Source organism: Haemaphysalis longicornis, unplaced genomic scaffold, assembly GCF_048455015.1.
Source record: "Haemaphysalis longicornis isolate Haplotype H1 unplaced genomic scaffold, Haemaphysalis longicornis Haplotype H1 scaffold_1, whole genome shotgun sequence".
In the NCBI taxonomy this organism is placed as follows: Eukaryota; Metazoa; Arthropoda; class Arachnida; order Ixodida; family Ixodidae; genus Haemaphysalis; species Haemaphysalis longicornis.
The window spans coordinates 210,074,118-210,090,701 of NW_027526203.1; the positions used below are offsets into that span (position 1 = coordinate 210,074,118).

At 45.6% G+C, this 16,584-nt stretch overlaps 1 protein-coding gene across 2 annotated transcripts in view; it reads left to right on the forward strand.

Annotated features, from left to right (window-relative positions):
* LOC144168185 (uncharacterized) overlaps positions 1-16,584 on the forward strand; it is a 61,608-nt gene that overhangs the window by 9,141 nt on the left and 35,883 nt on the right. For both annotated transcript variants that reach the window (XM_077697222.1, XM_077697230.1), the window contains exon 2: positions 7,492-7,709. In XM_077697222.1, the coding sequence (XP_077553348.1) occupies positions 7,492-7,511 (20 nt within the window). In that variant the 3' untranslated portion in view covers positions 7,512-7,709. The remainder of the gene's footprint in view (positions 1-7,491; positions 7,710-16,584) is intronic.

Consider the following 16,584-nt stretch of genomic DNA (forward strand, 5'->3'; position numbering starts at 1 on the left):
CACAGCGGGCACGGCGACAGAGTTAGCGCAGCCGAGCGCTAACACACAGATGGCGCTGCGGTGAGAGCGGCGCTAGCGCGCAGCTGGCGCGGCGAGGAGAATGGGGGAGGGATGTGGACTACGCCGGAGGGACAAGGTGGGTGAAAGAGTTGTTTTTTGTTATTCGTTCGGTAATTCGACATTCGGATAATTCGTACATTTTTTTACTCCCTTGAGATCCGAACTAACAAGGTTTTACTGTATTGGTTATGATGAGCGAATCGCGCCTCCCCTTTAATTTCATTAGAACGAGGTTTAACTGTATATGTCCTATTCAAGTTCCTGTGCATTTTGTTCACTTTCTTTTGTTTTTTTACTTGCTTTCTATGCTCTTTCCGTTTCCTTTTCTTATATTTATTGGTATTTCTCCTCACTGCTTGTTTAGGTTTGCTTTCTCCTTGACTGGATGAATGTTGCCGAAGGGCATCGCACACAGACCATCTTGACTGGTCACTTGAGGCAAGTTAAAAGAACAATGGAGGTTTGGCACAGCTCTTTTTTACAGTGATAGCCACAGCTGAGGAAAGGGAAGGTATTAGCAGTGACTCAATATTCCTTCCCTAGTACAGTGTTCAGGGCTACAGTTTCTAGAGTTCTGGGCGCTACCTTTTCCAAGTGCTGCGTCTGAGCATTGGTAGGAAATCCTGGAGACATTTCCATTTCAAATTGGTGGGCATCAGGTTGGTTAACAACATGCATGGAGTCTTGCTTTTATGGTGCAAGGTGAGGGCATCCTATTTCTTCACCCAAGCAGGCCTGCAGAACTGGTCTTTTGCCATGGAGCTTAGCTGGACTGAGGGGCCAGAAACAGGCACTGAATTGCCTGAGGTCTCACAGGCTGCTCTGTTCGTGTTGTCCTGTGCACAGTGTGTGATGTTTTCGGCACTGGAATTCTAGATGTCCAGAACATTGATGTGATGGGCCTTGTGGTAAATCGCAGTCTCCTGGAAGGTACAGGTACATGGTCGTAAGTCATCAGCATGAATGCACCGCTTTTCTACTGTAAACTACATTATGGGCTTGGACAGATGCATACTGTTTCCTCGACCCGCTTGGAATCACCAGACTGGAAGCTTAATTTTCACCAAAATACGGGAGCTCTCGTGGAATTCTGTGTAGACCTCGTTAAATTCTGAAATTTGTATAAGGCACACCATGTGGAGGGCTCTGGATTAATTTTTACCAGCTGGGGATTTTTAACGCGCACTGAAATCTCAAAGCACAGGCGCTTTTGCTTTTCGCGTCCATCTGAAAAGCAGCCACTGCATTTGGGATCGAAGCCACGTCTTTGGGCTCAGCAGCATGCCTTAGCCACTGAGCCACTGCGGTGGGTATGTTAATGTATTTTTTGATGACGTAATAATCAAATCACTAGGTAGTGATTCGATTATTAGTTAATCAAAAAGTACATTAACTAACTATTAAGCATATAATATAGCACAATATCGAAGACATAAAAGCGGCCTTCACATTTCCATTTAAGAAGTCAACTATGAACGGTAACAGCTTTTTAAAAATAATTTGGGCAAAAGAACTGCAGACTGGTGCTATGTCGCACATCTGTTGTCAGCATGCTATGTAGGACCTATAGCATACAAATGATTGTGCATCACGTAAGTACTGCATGTGCTGATGTGATCTCCATTGAGGAGTGCTGCAAAATCATTTTAGAGATGGCTTTTTGTGTGTTGGTGCTTTTTTATAGTACAGATGAGCATTGACTTGCAGTGATGATAGGGTGCACATTTTGGTGGTTGTCTGTGCAGCTATACGATATGACCTGAGCCAGTGTTTGCTTCCAGAGGCTATCTGTTTGCAGTAATTGGTGCACTGGTAAGTAGCAAATGTGGGAGCTGCTGTTCTAAAATGCAGTAACCTTGCCCTCAAACTGTTTTTTCTCTCAGTATTTGCATGGTAGCATAGTACTAGGTTTGCGTTACTTGTGCAACTGTTCCTGGTGCTGCCAAAGTGTGGTTGAGGCATTTTTCTCTCGGCCTGATTGGCAGAACAGCTATGTACTTCCCGAAGTTTATTCCCAGGTGGTCACAATTAATCTGGAGCTTTCTACTGCACCAAGCCTCATAGCCCAGGTGTAGCTTCGGTACGTTAAACCCTACAATAAACTTCCCAAAGTTTTGTAAACACGGCTTTTTGTGTCATTGCTCTAGGCCTGAAAAAATTTTTTTGCTTTAGTCGGGAGTTTGACTGGTTAACCAAAAGTGAGTGAACAAGCTAAAGTATCCAAGCTAACCTTTAATTTTCTAAATGCACTCACATTTCTAACGTCCAGTTTCTCTTTCGCATTTTTTGTGCTTTTTAGGCTGTTGTGGAAACAAAAATGCTCCTTCCTTGCTTGCTTGAATGTGGTGAATATGCTCAGGTTTGAAATCCATCCGCTTTCTTCAGAAGGTGGACATTATCTTCTGGTGGTTGCAACCTAATTTACTACAATGCCATTAAAGGGACTCTGAAGTGAATTTGTCAAGCTCCCGTTTTTGCTTGCACTGCGTACACTAGCTCAAATTAAAACACTTTTCATCGTTTATCCGGTTGACAAGTCGGTAATTATTTTATAAAGCTCAAAAGAAGAAAAACTACCATGCGCGGTCTGCGGCGGCCGCACCAACTATACGCTGGGGTGACGGGAGGAGGTGCACCATGATTGGACGATGCCCACGATTAGCATTCAAACAAGCTTCAGTTTCAGTTGTAAAACAACATGCTTGACATCTGACGTTATCGTTGGATGGGCATTCTCGATATCTCAGTAATCGTCATACCGCACAAAATGCTCCTTGTCGGCTGTAAAATGCCCAAGGTAAGCCTCCCAGGGCGGCTTGGAATCGTAGCAATCACTAGCCGAGGCCTACAGAGCGGATGGACACCCTCCGCGTCACCGCAGACGCTCAAATGCCATGCGCTTTTCCCGCATATTCGGAGCCTGCCTCACTCATGCCTGTATCGTAAATAGCGTGTTCGCACCAGGCCAAGGGTGTGCTGATTCTGGCCTGTGCCCACTGACCGCAAGCAGTCCGTGCTTGTGGCAACAGTACGCCAACGAAAACTCGCTAGCGCGTCAGTGCGAACTCGCGAACTCGCTCGTGGAGCAGTGAACGTTACGGCCCAAAAATGGTGAACTCAGGTTAGAAAACATCGGCCGCAAACAAAAAAATCAACTTACAAAAAAAAAAGCATGCACCCTCGAGGATTCGAACTTGCGACGTGCAAAACGAAAATGCTAGCGCTTCAGACCACTCGGCCACGGCCCATCATCACCAAGTGGGATATACAAGATATATATGTACAATCAGTTTACACTTTTATTTAGTTTCAGCATTTTAAGTACTTTAGGTGGTATAGCGACCAAACAAACTGTGGTAACTGGAGTTCACATTGACGTCGCTCGAGTCGCTAACGTGGTATGACATCACAAACTTTGTTAAGCTGGCAATTAACTGACGTCATGGTTACTGGCGCTACCGATGGGTCCCGATCTCCAGAAGAGCTTTTAGGTACTTTTCAGAAGCGAATTAAAATATATATTAAGCGCTTGCTGTATCCAGTACTTCGTGTTGAGAGTCCTTGCCTACAGAGAGAGCCTACAGCAGGCTTTTTACAGACTTGAAATTTGGTGGCACAACCCCTTTAAGCAGCTTAGGTGACTACCGTATTTATTTGAATCTAGGCCGACCCCCGAAAGTCCGAAGCCAGGAAAAAAAAAAAAAATACTTACCTCGAATGTAGGCCAAACAAATAGGCGAGGTAAGCGTACACAAAAATAAAACACGTTTATTGAACATGAAGATGCGGTGCTGGAACTCAATCAGTTTCTCTTCAAAATCACCGGGCAACTTCTGGGCGATTGAGGTTCGATGACGGAAGCTAAAGCCGAAGCGCTTCATAAGTTTCTGTAGCCAGCCCCGACTGGCTTTGAAGTGTGCCCGCGATAAGCCTCATTCTCTTGAAAGCTCCCTTGCTTTTGCCTGGAACACTTCCGTCGTTACTGGAAGGGCAGCTGCTCGCTGCGTCCGAACGAAGTCACTAATGCCATCTCCATTTCGTGGTGATGGCCTTCTCATGGTCCGGTGAATGCCATCCTCATTGCGGCGCACGCAAATATCCTCTCCTGTTGTGTCCTCCAACGGCGGACATTTTTTTTTCATCCACGCCGAAGTCCCGCCCGGCTTGAACGTTCGACGACAACTCCGCGGCTAAAACAACTTTTCTTTTAGAAGCGGCAATATAATGGCACAGCATGTTTGGGTGCCATTGCGTCAAAAACAACGTTACTATACTCGGTGACAACTTAAGAACGGCACCGGAAGTTGCCGCTGTGCCTTATCACCGTAGTCGGATGTTTCTCCACGCGGCGCAAGTAGGGCGTTAGTGGAAATATTTTGAACATGGCGTGAGCCGTTCCCATGATTATTCGGACTTAATATGCTTATAAACGACTCCAGTGACGACAAACAAACTGCGTGAGACAAGGCAGACGATATCACGCATTCATAGCAAACCTCTCTCAAAACGCGCGCGCACTAACGTCACGGGTCCGGCGCTTTGGCGGAGTGATGCACTACATGAGGTGGTGCCGTTCTTGAGTTGTAACCGAGTATAGAGTAACGTTGCTCAAAACCAAACGCCACACCGCACGCCGGCCACTATCCGCACAGTTCAAAATGGCGGCATCGCTATGGCCCCTTAAGTGGCTACTGGCTCATCTAGTAATGCCTACAATACTTTCTTTTCTGGGTGGCGCTAGCTGCACGTCACTTCCCTCAATTTCACTTGGAAATTTGCGCGTGTTTCAAAATCCTCGAATCCAAGCCGACCCTGGAGTTTGATATATCAGTATTTCAAAAAAACTATATCGGCTTAGATTCGAATAAATACGGTATTTGTTGTATAGCGCTTGTGCAGTAAGCGTCCCCCAAATTTCCACAATATCTCACGCCTAGCAATTGCATTTCTGAGACGGAAAAGCATTCGCAGATGCGTAGTCGTGCTGCTGATCACTGTGCTTGTTCACCCAGTGCAAAAAAGTGCTTCCTGCTCCCTAGTTTTATGCTGTACGGTAAAAGCTTCAGTTGATTTTATTTCCTTAGTACCTATATTGGCTTCGCTGACTTCTCCCGCCTTCAAGTGGCCTTAGATTTTCCTACTAGTGTACCAGCCAGCGAACCATCGCATGTGCGCTTGTGCAGCGCTTGTGTGAAGCGACCTGGACGGGGAGCTTGATACAGTGTACAAACTGACAAACTAAAGAAACGCACATTCTTCCATTCACAAACGTGTCGTGGCTTATAGTTACTGAGCGAACGAATTACGACGACCCGGTGGCGGCTGGCGGACTAAATGCTGTACCATAAACGCTAGGCCGACTGACTCTGTCGGGAGGTCGGCGAGCCATGCAGTAGCGCAGTCAAGCCAAGTCATTTCCTCGTGCCGCCACACGAAAATGCCACAGAAAATGGGGGAGGATGCAGAAAGGAGGACAGCATTTTCGAATTGATTTTTCTACTAAATAAAGTCGCTTAAACGCACTCGGAGTGGTCGAAACATGGCCTGTGAACTCCGGACTACAATTTGCGCTAGTAATCTCGCAATGTTTACAAATAACTTCAGTGTCTCTTTAACTCTTTCGCTACCGCCGGAAAATTGACCAATTTTAGGGTTCCAAGAAAACATTTTTTCCTGCTAAAAAATTGGTTAGACACTAATTACAGGAACACAAAATGCAGATTATTTAACGGCCTTTCCAATAACACCAGTTTTTTTAATTTTCTCATATATCATAGTTGTAAAAAAAAATATCAATATCAAAATTTTTGTCAAGTTGTCGAAAAAAATGATAAAAAAGTTGTGTATATCAAACCACCGGTAGTAGAAAAAAAATTAGAATATACATTTTGTAGGGAAACATTTCAAAAACACACCCTAGAAGAAATGTCTACTTGCGCGGAACAGTTTGTCACATATAAAAAAAATGTTAGTACGCACGGTGCTCGTGTCATGCGGTGAAGCCCAACCTCCAATTCAAAATGTGCAATTTCTGGTGGTTCCCTGGAATAAATCTGGCGGTTTGACATTATTAGAGGCACCAGTTTGCCCCCACATAATGTAAAAACATCTTGTCAATGACTGACTTTGCATTTACAGCTAGCACAATATTTGGGACAAGCACGCGATGCGGAAAAAAAAACATGCATGAAGTTGAAAACGGAACGCTGTGGTTGATGCTTGTTGACGTTCACGGTCAGTTATCTCTCAAAACATAAAGCTGAGCTTTATTATCATCTTCTTACTCACAATTGTAGCCTTGCTCGCAAAAATGAGGTACGATGCACTAGAATCGTGCCCTGCAATCTTTGGCCGAGTAGCAATTGCGCGATACAAAAGATCAGCACAACGAGCCTCCTAAGGTCCCTCTTAGAGCCTCCTCCATTGCAGTGCCACCTAACATTTTTCAAATGAAACAGTACAAAAACTTATCGGAGACTCCGTCCGAATAGACAGTTCAACTAAGCAGCAACATTAGACACCTGGATATACCCTCGCATGAAAACAAAACTGGAAGGCGAACAGCATAGAGTTTCTGACTATGGCGAACAGCTGGCAGTGTAAGGCCGGTTTGAAGCGCTGTCCTTGGCGGAACAGATATCTGGCGACTGGGTGTGATCTTTTGACTTGCATCTGAAGTTCTTATCGCAGAAATCGGGTTGGGGGGGGGAATCAGGAGTGGCGTGCTTTGTTCGAGGATCAGTCGCGGACGCTCCAGGCGCCATGGCAGGTAGTTGAAGTTGGGTAACTGCGTTGTAGCTCTAAATATGAATTTCGCGATGCAGAAACGAAACCGAAACTGTTGTAAACTGTTCGCGAATGGTCCTGGGGTAAATTGAACTACCACAGAACTTAAATCAATGTGCGCAAAAGCAATACAACTGCTTAAAATCATAAAGATGCTTTGCAACCAGGCCTTGACATTTTCAGCCAATTTCTGGGATTATTACTGTCAGAGCGCGAACCTGACGATTGAAAATCGTTTGCTGGTTCACCATTCACGCCCTGATAGCAACAAACAACCGCTGGTGCAGAGTAATTATGAGTGGCACACATTCTTCGTTGGTAGCAGTGACGCACGATGACCACGACCCTTTCCACACCCAGGTCAAAGCATGTCAAAAGCATGTCAAAAATCATGTTTCTGTTGCAAAAATGAAAACAAAACTGATTTTGAAAGGCCATTACCTGATCTTACTCCGAACAGCTTTACTTGTTCGAGCAACGCCTGGAATGCTATGAAAAGGCACTCCCAAAGTATCGATCAAATTGATCAATGTTGAATAGGCGCGGTAGCGAAAGAGTTAATTGACCTTCAATCCTTGTGCAAACTGGATCAGCTAATGTGTCGTCCAGGTTTCTGTCTGCAATGCCTCTGCCTCTGTCATGCAGGGCCTGCTGAAACTATGTGAGCAGGACCAGGAGGCTGGCAGCTACTGCTCGTGCACTGCTAGCCAGTGTTAGCAACTGTGACGGAGAGGGCACCCGGGATGGCCGCTGTCACATCTGCTCTACCTCCGCACGAGTGGAGGCCCTGTCATCATGCGGGTGCACTCGTGAGAGCAGCTGCGACATGCCGTGGGACTGCACCCATGTGTCGGGTCCTTCAGGTGGGTGAATTCAGTTCTCTGCATGTGTCCGTACCATTAGCGCACCCAGGATTTTTGCCTGGGGGGGGGGGTTGAAATTTTCACAACAAATATAAAATATGATAACATATAAATGTAAAAAAGTAAAAGAACAAATATAATGACAAATGTAAGTAATACAAAAAAAATCAAAATAAACAACCACAAAGAATAAAATATATAAAACTATAAAGAGCAGCCGAGATTTATTATTTTTTGCGCGAAAAACTTACGCATGAAATTAGCCACCATAACCTATACAATTCGCCTGCAGAAGGAATATAATAATGGATGCACCTTCACATAAAAAAAGAAGGTACGCGAAGCCTTTTGCCATTCCCCGAAGCCCCGGACCCAAGTTTGGAAGTAGAATTGGAAGGAAGGGATGACGGGAGATGAGGTTGCAGAGGAAATACAATTAATGCCTTCTTCACTGGTGAAGTCAAGCCAAGAGTAAAGCACGAAATCTGTTCGTATAGGCTGGTACAATTTGCACTGAACAGTCAAATTAACACATATTTCTGAAAGCCTATTCAACAAAACATCATTGTTATCTGTGATCACAGGTTTTCGTAACTGCGCACGAAGCGTTGCTGTTTTCCTCACTATAATGTTAAAAACTAAGGCGATATATATGAAGGAAAACCAAACCTTTTTTATTCAACGGGAGAGGGAGGGCTCGCGCAGTGCTTAGTATTGAAGGAAAAACAGTTGTTTAAACTTTCATCAGTTGAAATAAAACAACTTCGATCTGATCTTGTTAGATTTGATTTGAGGCCAGAAGGCAAGCTAGACAATACTGAGTCCGAACCTATGGGAAATTTCAGCGTCTTTTTTTTTCTAGAAGGTGACAAATGGTTCAAATCTCGTGATGGCCTCCGCACAGAAGTTCAGAAAGGGGTATAATCTGGCCCTACAAAAATTGTGCGACTATTTGTGGTTTAGCATGGGCTATGAGGCGTGCCGTAGGGGGAAGGGGGGCTATGGAATCATTTAAAACCCCCAGGGATTTTTAAGCATTCGGAAATTTCCTGTCCAGAGACACTTTTCGTGTCACTAAAATTTTTTCTCATTCTTTTTTTCAAACTACTTCAAGTTGTACGCAAGTTGTCCGCACTGTCCTAAAAGCCCAATCCTAAAAGCTAGTTTTATTTTTTAATGCTGGTCATACAATATTCTTCTTCGAGATTTAACTGCGAATGTCCAATAATAAAAGCTTCCGAGACTACACACTGCGCTTGGTGAACTTCGGTTTCGGTTCGGTGGGAGAGGCATGTGGAGGGGGTTGGGTCGGCAGACATCTGGAGGGGGGTTACAACCCCTGAAACACCCCCCGTGGGTGCGCCACTGGTCCGTACTCCTTGTGTTGGCACCCTGAGGGAACCAAAGGTGCTGCTCCCTCATGTGACCTAGCTCAATGTTGGACCTGCATTGCAGGTGAAAAGAATGGTTGGTTGGGCAAGTTGCTAGTGGCTCATTATCGGCAGGGAATGCAGAAACAGTGAACTATGAGGAAGGAAGCACACAGCTAGGACACACGCACTAACAGCTGGAAATTTTTTACATGGGTGTGGAAAGCATGTAAACATACTTAAAAAAAAAAAAGAGTAACAGCAAGGAGCATAAATTATTAGGAGGGGTGTGCGAATGCCGAATAGTAACTTTCGAATCAAATATCGAATCGAATTTGAAAAAAAAAGCCGAATATCGAATCGAATATCGAATATCAACTTTTTTTTTGTTACTGGCCTGGATTTTTTAGAGGTTTTTGTGCAAAAGCTGAAGCTACTTCGCATGTTTGGGAGACATGACATTCTTTTTCAACCTGGAGAACGCACTTTTCAACTCGCATTGGCGGTACTCCAGGAATCCAGAGCGGGCACGATACGCATTAGAGAAAACCAAAAAAAAAAACCCGACTTGCACTGGAGTTGCTGTACTGCAATCATAGGAAACGACTATTCAGAGCCTTGTAACTAAGAAGCGAGCGCTTTGCAGGCATGAACAATAGGACGCTAAAGCAATCATGGACCACGATAAGGCTTTTCCTCGGAAGCACATAAGCTGCGTGAAGCGTGAATAATATGTAGCGGTAGGAAAGCTCGTGCTACAGTCGCCGTGGACAAGCGTGCGCTATCCACTGTGGTCTAAAAAACAAGTAAACACGCAGTAACCATACACCAACTGCATTAAAAACAGCCAGAACCACTTTTCATTTTAAATTAACGGAAGCGCTGTCAAAACGGCAGCGGTCTTTATCGGAAGCTGCCCTAACATGTAAACATCCGGTCGCACGATTCAAAATGGCAGCCAGAGTCGACGGCGACGGCTCAAAAAAAAAAAAAAAAAAAAGATCTTATCAACGCAATCACAGATTACTCTGTGCAGCAGGATAAAATTTACGGCCTCTGCAAGGCACGCTCGTTGAAAGCCCGATTAAGATGAAACTTGCCGAGTAGACGGTGTAGCAGCAGTGCGTTATCGTGCGCCGACATCTCTTGCTTTTGCAAAGCCAGGGAACGTTTAGAAACTCCACTCGACTATTCGTAAAATCGAATAGAAGATATTCGATTGGCAAATTGAATTATTCGCGGAGGTACTATTTGATTCGTATTCAAATATTCGAGAATTTGAACACCCCTAATATTTAGGCATAGCAACAAGTAAATGGAAAGAGAGAGAGGATACAAATCATGGGGTTGATTACAGTAGACTCGATTGCAATAATTCAAATTCAGTTAGGGGAGAGCACGGTGTAAGATATATTATTAGGTGAGGACACAGCTTACAAAACGAACGTGTGCTCTTCGTTTTGATAAATAAGCCAAACTCGCACTGCTGAGACCGTTGATTGCAGCACCCTTCAGCGGCAGAGAAAAGAAGCTGCCCGAGCGCCGCCCACTCAGAGGTGTTCGGATCCCTTCGGCTTCTTGTCTGGCCTTCTCGGCAGCTTCCGTAACCGGTCGTCTGCTCGATTTCTGCTCGCCGCAGCTTGGATGGTTCTGCCGGCCGGGGGTGCAGACGATAATTTGAAGAAAGTCGTGCGAAAGCCTTTGCGCTCGCCCCAGTGTTTCAACGAGTTCTAAGCATGTGTTTTGAGTCGGTAACAATCAAAAGAAGGTATAAAACACTAAACCGAAGGGAATGTGTGCCGCGGTAGCCGTTGAGCGCTCACACAAATGAGATTTTATGCTGCGCTTTTTATGCTTACGCAAAGAAAAAATGGGGTGTAAATGTTTTATTGAGTATGTACTGCAACGGATAGCAAGAAAATGTGACAGTAATTAGCGTTACCTGCAATCCTAAACGAATGAATGCGTGCTCTCCAGCCATCCCCAGCAGAAAATGATGCTACTTGCGGTCAGCATTTTTCTGAGTGCAGTTGCGCGAAAGGGTTCTTTTTGGTGCTTTGAGGGGGTGTACTACTGAATGTCGAAGAGGTGCGCGCTCGCAAAAGATGCAGTGCCGTCGACTTTACCATTGGCTACAGCCCCTTAAGCTACTCCGTACAAGCAGCGGCAAAAGAAAGCTTCCGCTGCTGGAACAACGACCCGACATACAAGGAAAGTAGGCAGTTTGTGAAATGGATTACACTAGCGGCAAGTACACTGATAATTCTTTGTCGTAAATGACGTTGCACAACTGGGGTAAGTCCATGCTTGAAGCAGCGGAGACGAATCGATGTTGTCAAACTCACTGCCGGTGTCCAATGTTCTGAGGAGTGTCGTGTGTGTCTTAATGAACTTAGGACGCCCGAAATCTCGCAGCTGTTTAAGCAATGTAATAAATTATGTGTTAAAGGCCAACTGCACCCAAATTTTCGACAACGTAAAAATAATGTCACCTAACAGTTCATATAAAAAGGGTGCGAAATGCAAAATACTGCGCTTCAAACATCAACGCGCGCGACGCAAACGGCTCGCGACATTCGCGTTTTCGGAACCGAAACTGAATAGAAAAGGCGGCCATAGCGGCGGCCGGACGTGACGTACGTGAGGGAACGGAAGCGACCGCGCCAGAGCCGGCGGCCGTTCAGAGCCGCCTTCAAATGCGCGTGGTAGCGCCGCGTTTCGCTTTTTTATTTCCACAGAAGAACTTCCACTAAGGTTTGCCCATGATAATGGAGTTGAGCGCAATTCCGGCATCCCGTTGCAATCAATCTAGATGAAGTAGACCACCCGACAGTAATTTTTTCCATCATAATAACTGCTGGAATAGCAATTTTTGGCATTGCAAGTAAAAAACGGACCCTGATTTACAAAGCTATTTGCTCGTATACGATATCGAAAAGCAGCTTTTATTATAGCCGACCCCTCGGCTACCACGTCGCCCTCTCTGAAGGGAACAAATCGCACGTGGGCGGAGATAAATCACTATTTCTACTATACATTACATGCAAACAGCTTCGTGAATATCGGCCCAGTATTTTTCCCCTGTGTGCACATCGAGAATCGAATTATTAAAGGGATCTGAAACTATAAGCCCGCCTCCAGAGCTAAATGACGCACGAAAACACGAAAACACTTCCTATCTAGCGCTGTTTTCTACTTTAACCAGAGACAGGTACTGTTGAAAACGTTTTAATTTCAAATAAACTAAATCTAACGCTCAAAGTAAATACTTCACTTGGGAACCAAACAGAAATATAATCTATTGTTTAGGAGAGGAGCAGTTTAGTTTTCGCACTTCTCAAATACGACGGCCAATATTTGTGCGGGTGTATTTGTTACTACGAGAAAGGCTGATTTTGGTTCACTTAGCTAGGGAGACAAAAGTCGCACAAATGTTAATAGCCGCGTGTACAAGAACTCTATTTGGGTCGTAAAACTTTTGGAAATGTCTAAAGGATAGAGGTGGCGTTGGGCCAGCCCAAATGAGGCCAATATTGGACGCGGAATTGCAAGTGGTCAATAATTTATAATATATCTTTTTTTTCTGTGGTAAATGCAATAGGAATGACAAATGTAAGGCAAGTGCTCCTTTCGAGCTATTTTTTTCTTTGAGTAAAAGTATTATTTTCAAGTAAAAATGGTTTTGCTAACTCCAACACGTTCGCAAGTGCCTGAATAGGTTTAGGCTTCTAATCATTTTTTTTTTGCATTGAGAAAAATGGGGATATTACTGCCTATGCGGTTAGTTTAAACAATATTTGATGGCGACGCCGGTACAGCGCGCTGGTGTAACAGAGAAACCCCGGGCGAACGCATCCCTGCGCCCGGCGGAGCGCCCTGCAAGTCGCCGGAGAAGCGCGAGCTTCACGGGACAGGTTCCCCAACCTCCGTCACAGGCCGCTCGGAACTTGTTACGGCGACTCTCCGCCAGGTGCAAACGTCGTCTGCTCGGAGGTACTTTGAACGGCGGTACCTAGCGCTCTATGTGATTACGAAGCTAAGGATTTCGCCATGGTGATTTTAAGAGCATAGACTACTTATTTGGACAAAAAAAAATTTGAGTGCAGTTGGCCTTTAAGATCGCGTTGTGTGAGCTTGTGAGCTCAAACAATGTTCAAACACGGTGAGCTCAAACAATGTTCTTTTACACGCATGCCACTGGTGCCTGCGAACTACCTGGCTTCGGACAGTCGTTGTTCAAGCTACTTGAAGCCTCGGTCGCTTCGAAGCTTAGTTAAGAATTCTGCCACCAGATGTCCTTCCAATCAAAGGTCCACGCGCGGTGCCACGGCGCCACCAACTCTATTTGACAGATTTTTGGGCTGCTGTGTCCACACGTAAAAGTATATCTTACACCATAGGGGAGAGTCAGGAATGGGACACCTTTCATAAAAGTATTTTTAGTTTTTTTTTTTTTTAGACACAGAAGCATGCTTGATGGATTATTGTACAAGTTGAAACAGGCTGCACAAATTCGTTTAAGCACTGGTTTCTGTCACTCCTAATGTCGCTGCTAAAGAATTATTTGTAATTGCTTAACTGTCCCATTCCACTCGTTCCTTTGGTTGGAGTGGGACATCAGTTAGGAGGTGTGGGATGTCCGTAAAGTATTGCTCCCAATGTTTTCAGCGGACATTTTAAGCCGACAGTTAAACACAAACTTGAAGCAAGATTGCAGACACTTTGTTCCCCCGTTAGGTGTTGGCGCTGGCAGCTTCATAACAATGTCCGTCATTGGCACAGTCCCTATATCTTTCTGAGGAGGAAAGTAAAACTTTGGTCTTTCTTCTTTCGTACGCAGGAACTGGCCAGTGACATCAACGTTGTCACTGCTTTCAACGTTCCCTGTGTAGTAGACGTCAGAAGTTTTTTTGCCAAACCTGACAAGAAAAGTCACCATTTGATACTTGAAAAGCTTCGTTTGGGCAATGTGCCTCAGAAATGTCATACCTCTCATCGAAACTTGACATGTCACTGTCTGAGTCATCGAATGCTACAGCAACAGTCTCTTCTTCACTTGAATAACTGTGGAATCCTTCTGCAGTAGCCATTTCTTTTTTGGGTGGGAAGTGGCAACAGTCTTAGCTGTGTTAAGAGCTCCTTTTTTCAGACTGTTTTGTGCAAACCTCTCTGTGGCTTCTTGTTCAATCGTAAGCTTCTCTGGTGTATCTGTAAAGACTTTGGTCCTATATTTCTTCTTTCTCTTTACCCTGTCTTACGCAGTGCTGACTTGGGGTATGGTCTAAGGTCACTTGGAACAATTCGGCTTGGAGATGCAGTCAGCACCGAGGCTGCTTTGTTGACAGTGGGCATGACGATATCTTCAGATACGTTTCGAGCTCCATCAATGTTTTCTCAGGGTTCCAATCATTTTCCAGATGTCTTGAGCTTTCTGTTGCACGGAGAATGGTGGCTGTCTGCAGTGGCACCTCTCCGCTTGGGGACGTTACGGGTCTGTCAGTGACTGATCACATCATGCAGTCTTCTAAAGTGAAGGGCTCGCTTTGAAAGGCCAAATTCCTGTTTTCTGAAAGCCTGAAAATATGTTCTTTTTTGTCACTGTTAATGTGCTGTGTTTATGCCGAGACGCAAGGGAAACCCGAGCCGACGGCGTGCGGCCGGCGGCTCGGCCCGCCCGACGAAGGAAATACGAGGGCGCGACCCGGGGAGGGAAAACGAAAAATAAAGGCACTCTCAGACTGAACGCCAGACGTGTCGGTTGTACGTTTCTCGCGCTCCGCGAACACTACATGGTGGCAGCGTACGTTCGAACCTGCTACGAAGGCACCGATGGAGGGGTCGCAAGCCCAGGAAGGGAAAATGGCCATGTCCAGTTTTCAATGCAAGCCTCCGGAGGAATTTACTTTCGCAAGCCCAAGTGAGTGGCCGCAATGGAAGCAGCGTTTTGAACGTTTTCGCATTGTGAGTGGCCTCGCCTCGAAATGCGCGGTGGAACAAGTCCACGCATTGGTCTACTTTATGGGCGACAAGGCAGAAGACGTCCTTGCCTCATTCAAGTTGACAGAGGAACAGAAGAACAGCTACAACGATGTTTTGCGGGCGTTCGAGAACCACTTCGTAGTTCGAAGAAATGTCGTGTACGAAAGAGCGACATTCTTCAGAAGAGAACAGCGGGAAGGAGAAGGTGTCGAAGAGTTCGTCACTGAGCTACACTGACTGGCCAAGTTGTGCAGTTTCGGAGAACTGCATGACGAGATGATCCGGGACCGGATAGTAGTGGGCATCAGGGACCGCAAGCTGTCTGAACGAATGCAGCTGGATGCGGAGCTGACCCTCGAAAAGGCCACCAACATGGCGCGACAGTCTGAAGTCGTAAAAGAACAAGCTGCTACGCTCCACCGAGACAAGGAAGGAAACGTGGACAGAGTCGGCCAGAAAAGGAGGAGCATCAGTCCGCGAGATCGTCGGTAGCAACGATACATTTCTCGGAGCCGTCTCATCCAGCTGCAATGACAAGTGGATGGCTACTGTGGACATCAATGGGTCGTCCGTCACCTTCAAAGTGGACACTGGAGCTGATGTGACTGTGATTCCTGTGAAAACGTACCGGAGATATTTCAGAGATCTTCATCTCCAGAAGCCAGACAAGGTTTTGAAGGGACCCAATGAGCGACAACTTCCTGTTTCCGGCATGATAACGGCAGACATGTCATACTGCGACACGTCGATGAAAGGAAGCATCTACGTTGTGGATGGTCTTCAGATGCCTCTCCTGTCAAGGAAAGCTAGCGAAGAACTAGGCATTGTAAAACGTCTTGATCATGTCATCATTCAGAAAAGCGAAGCTGTCAACCCACAGGGTGAGTTTCCCAAGCTGTTCTCCGGTCTTGGTAAAATTAAGCTCGCATACAAGATCAAGCTTAAAGAAGATGCTGTACCGTTAGCGTTGACCACTCGTCGAAAAGTTGCCATACCATTAATGTCGAAGGCCAAAGCAAAACTTCAAGAGATGGTTCAGCTTGATGTTATCGAGCCAGTTGAGGAGCCAACAGAATGGTGTTCTGGAATGGTCATTGTTCAGAAACCTGGCGGAGATGTACGCATATGCGTAGACCTGACTGAGCTAAACAAGTTTGTAGAGCGAGAAGTTCACCCTCGGCCTGTCAGTGAACATGTCCTTGCGCAACTTGCCGGAGCCCAGTACTTCTCCAAAGTCGACGCCAATTCAGGATTTTGGCAGTTTGAGCTTGCGGAAGAGTCTCGAAGCATGACCACGTTCATAACGCCATTTGGCAGGTACCGGTTCAAGAGACTATCGTTCGGAATCAGTTCAGCGCCTGAATTCTTCCAAAGGAAGATGTCACAGTTTTTGGATAACCTGGAAGGCGTCGTGTGTAACATGGATGATATCCTGATCTACGGCAGGACACAAGCAGAGCATAACGCCCGTCTCAGAGCGGTTCTGGAAAGGTTACAGAAACATGGCGTCACGTTGAACCGTGAAA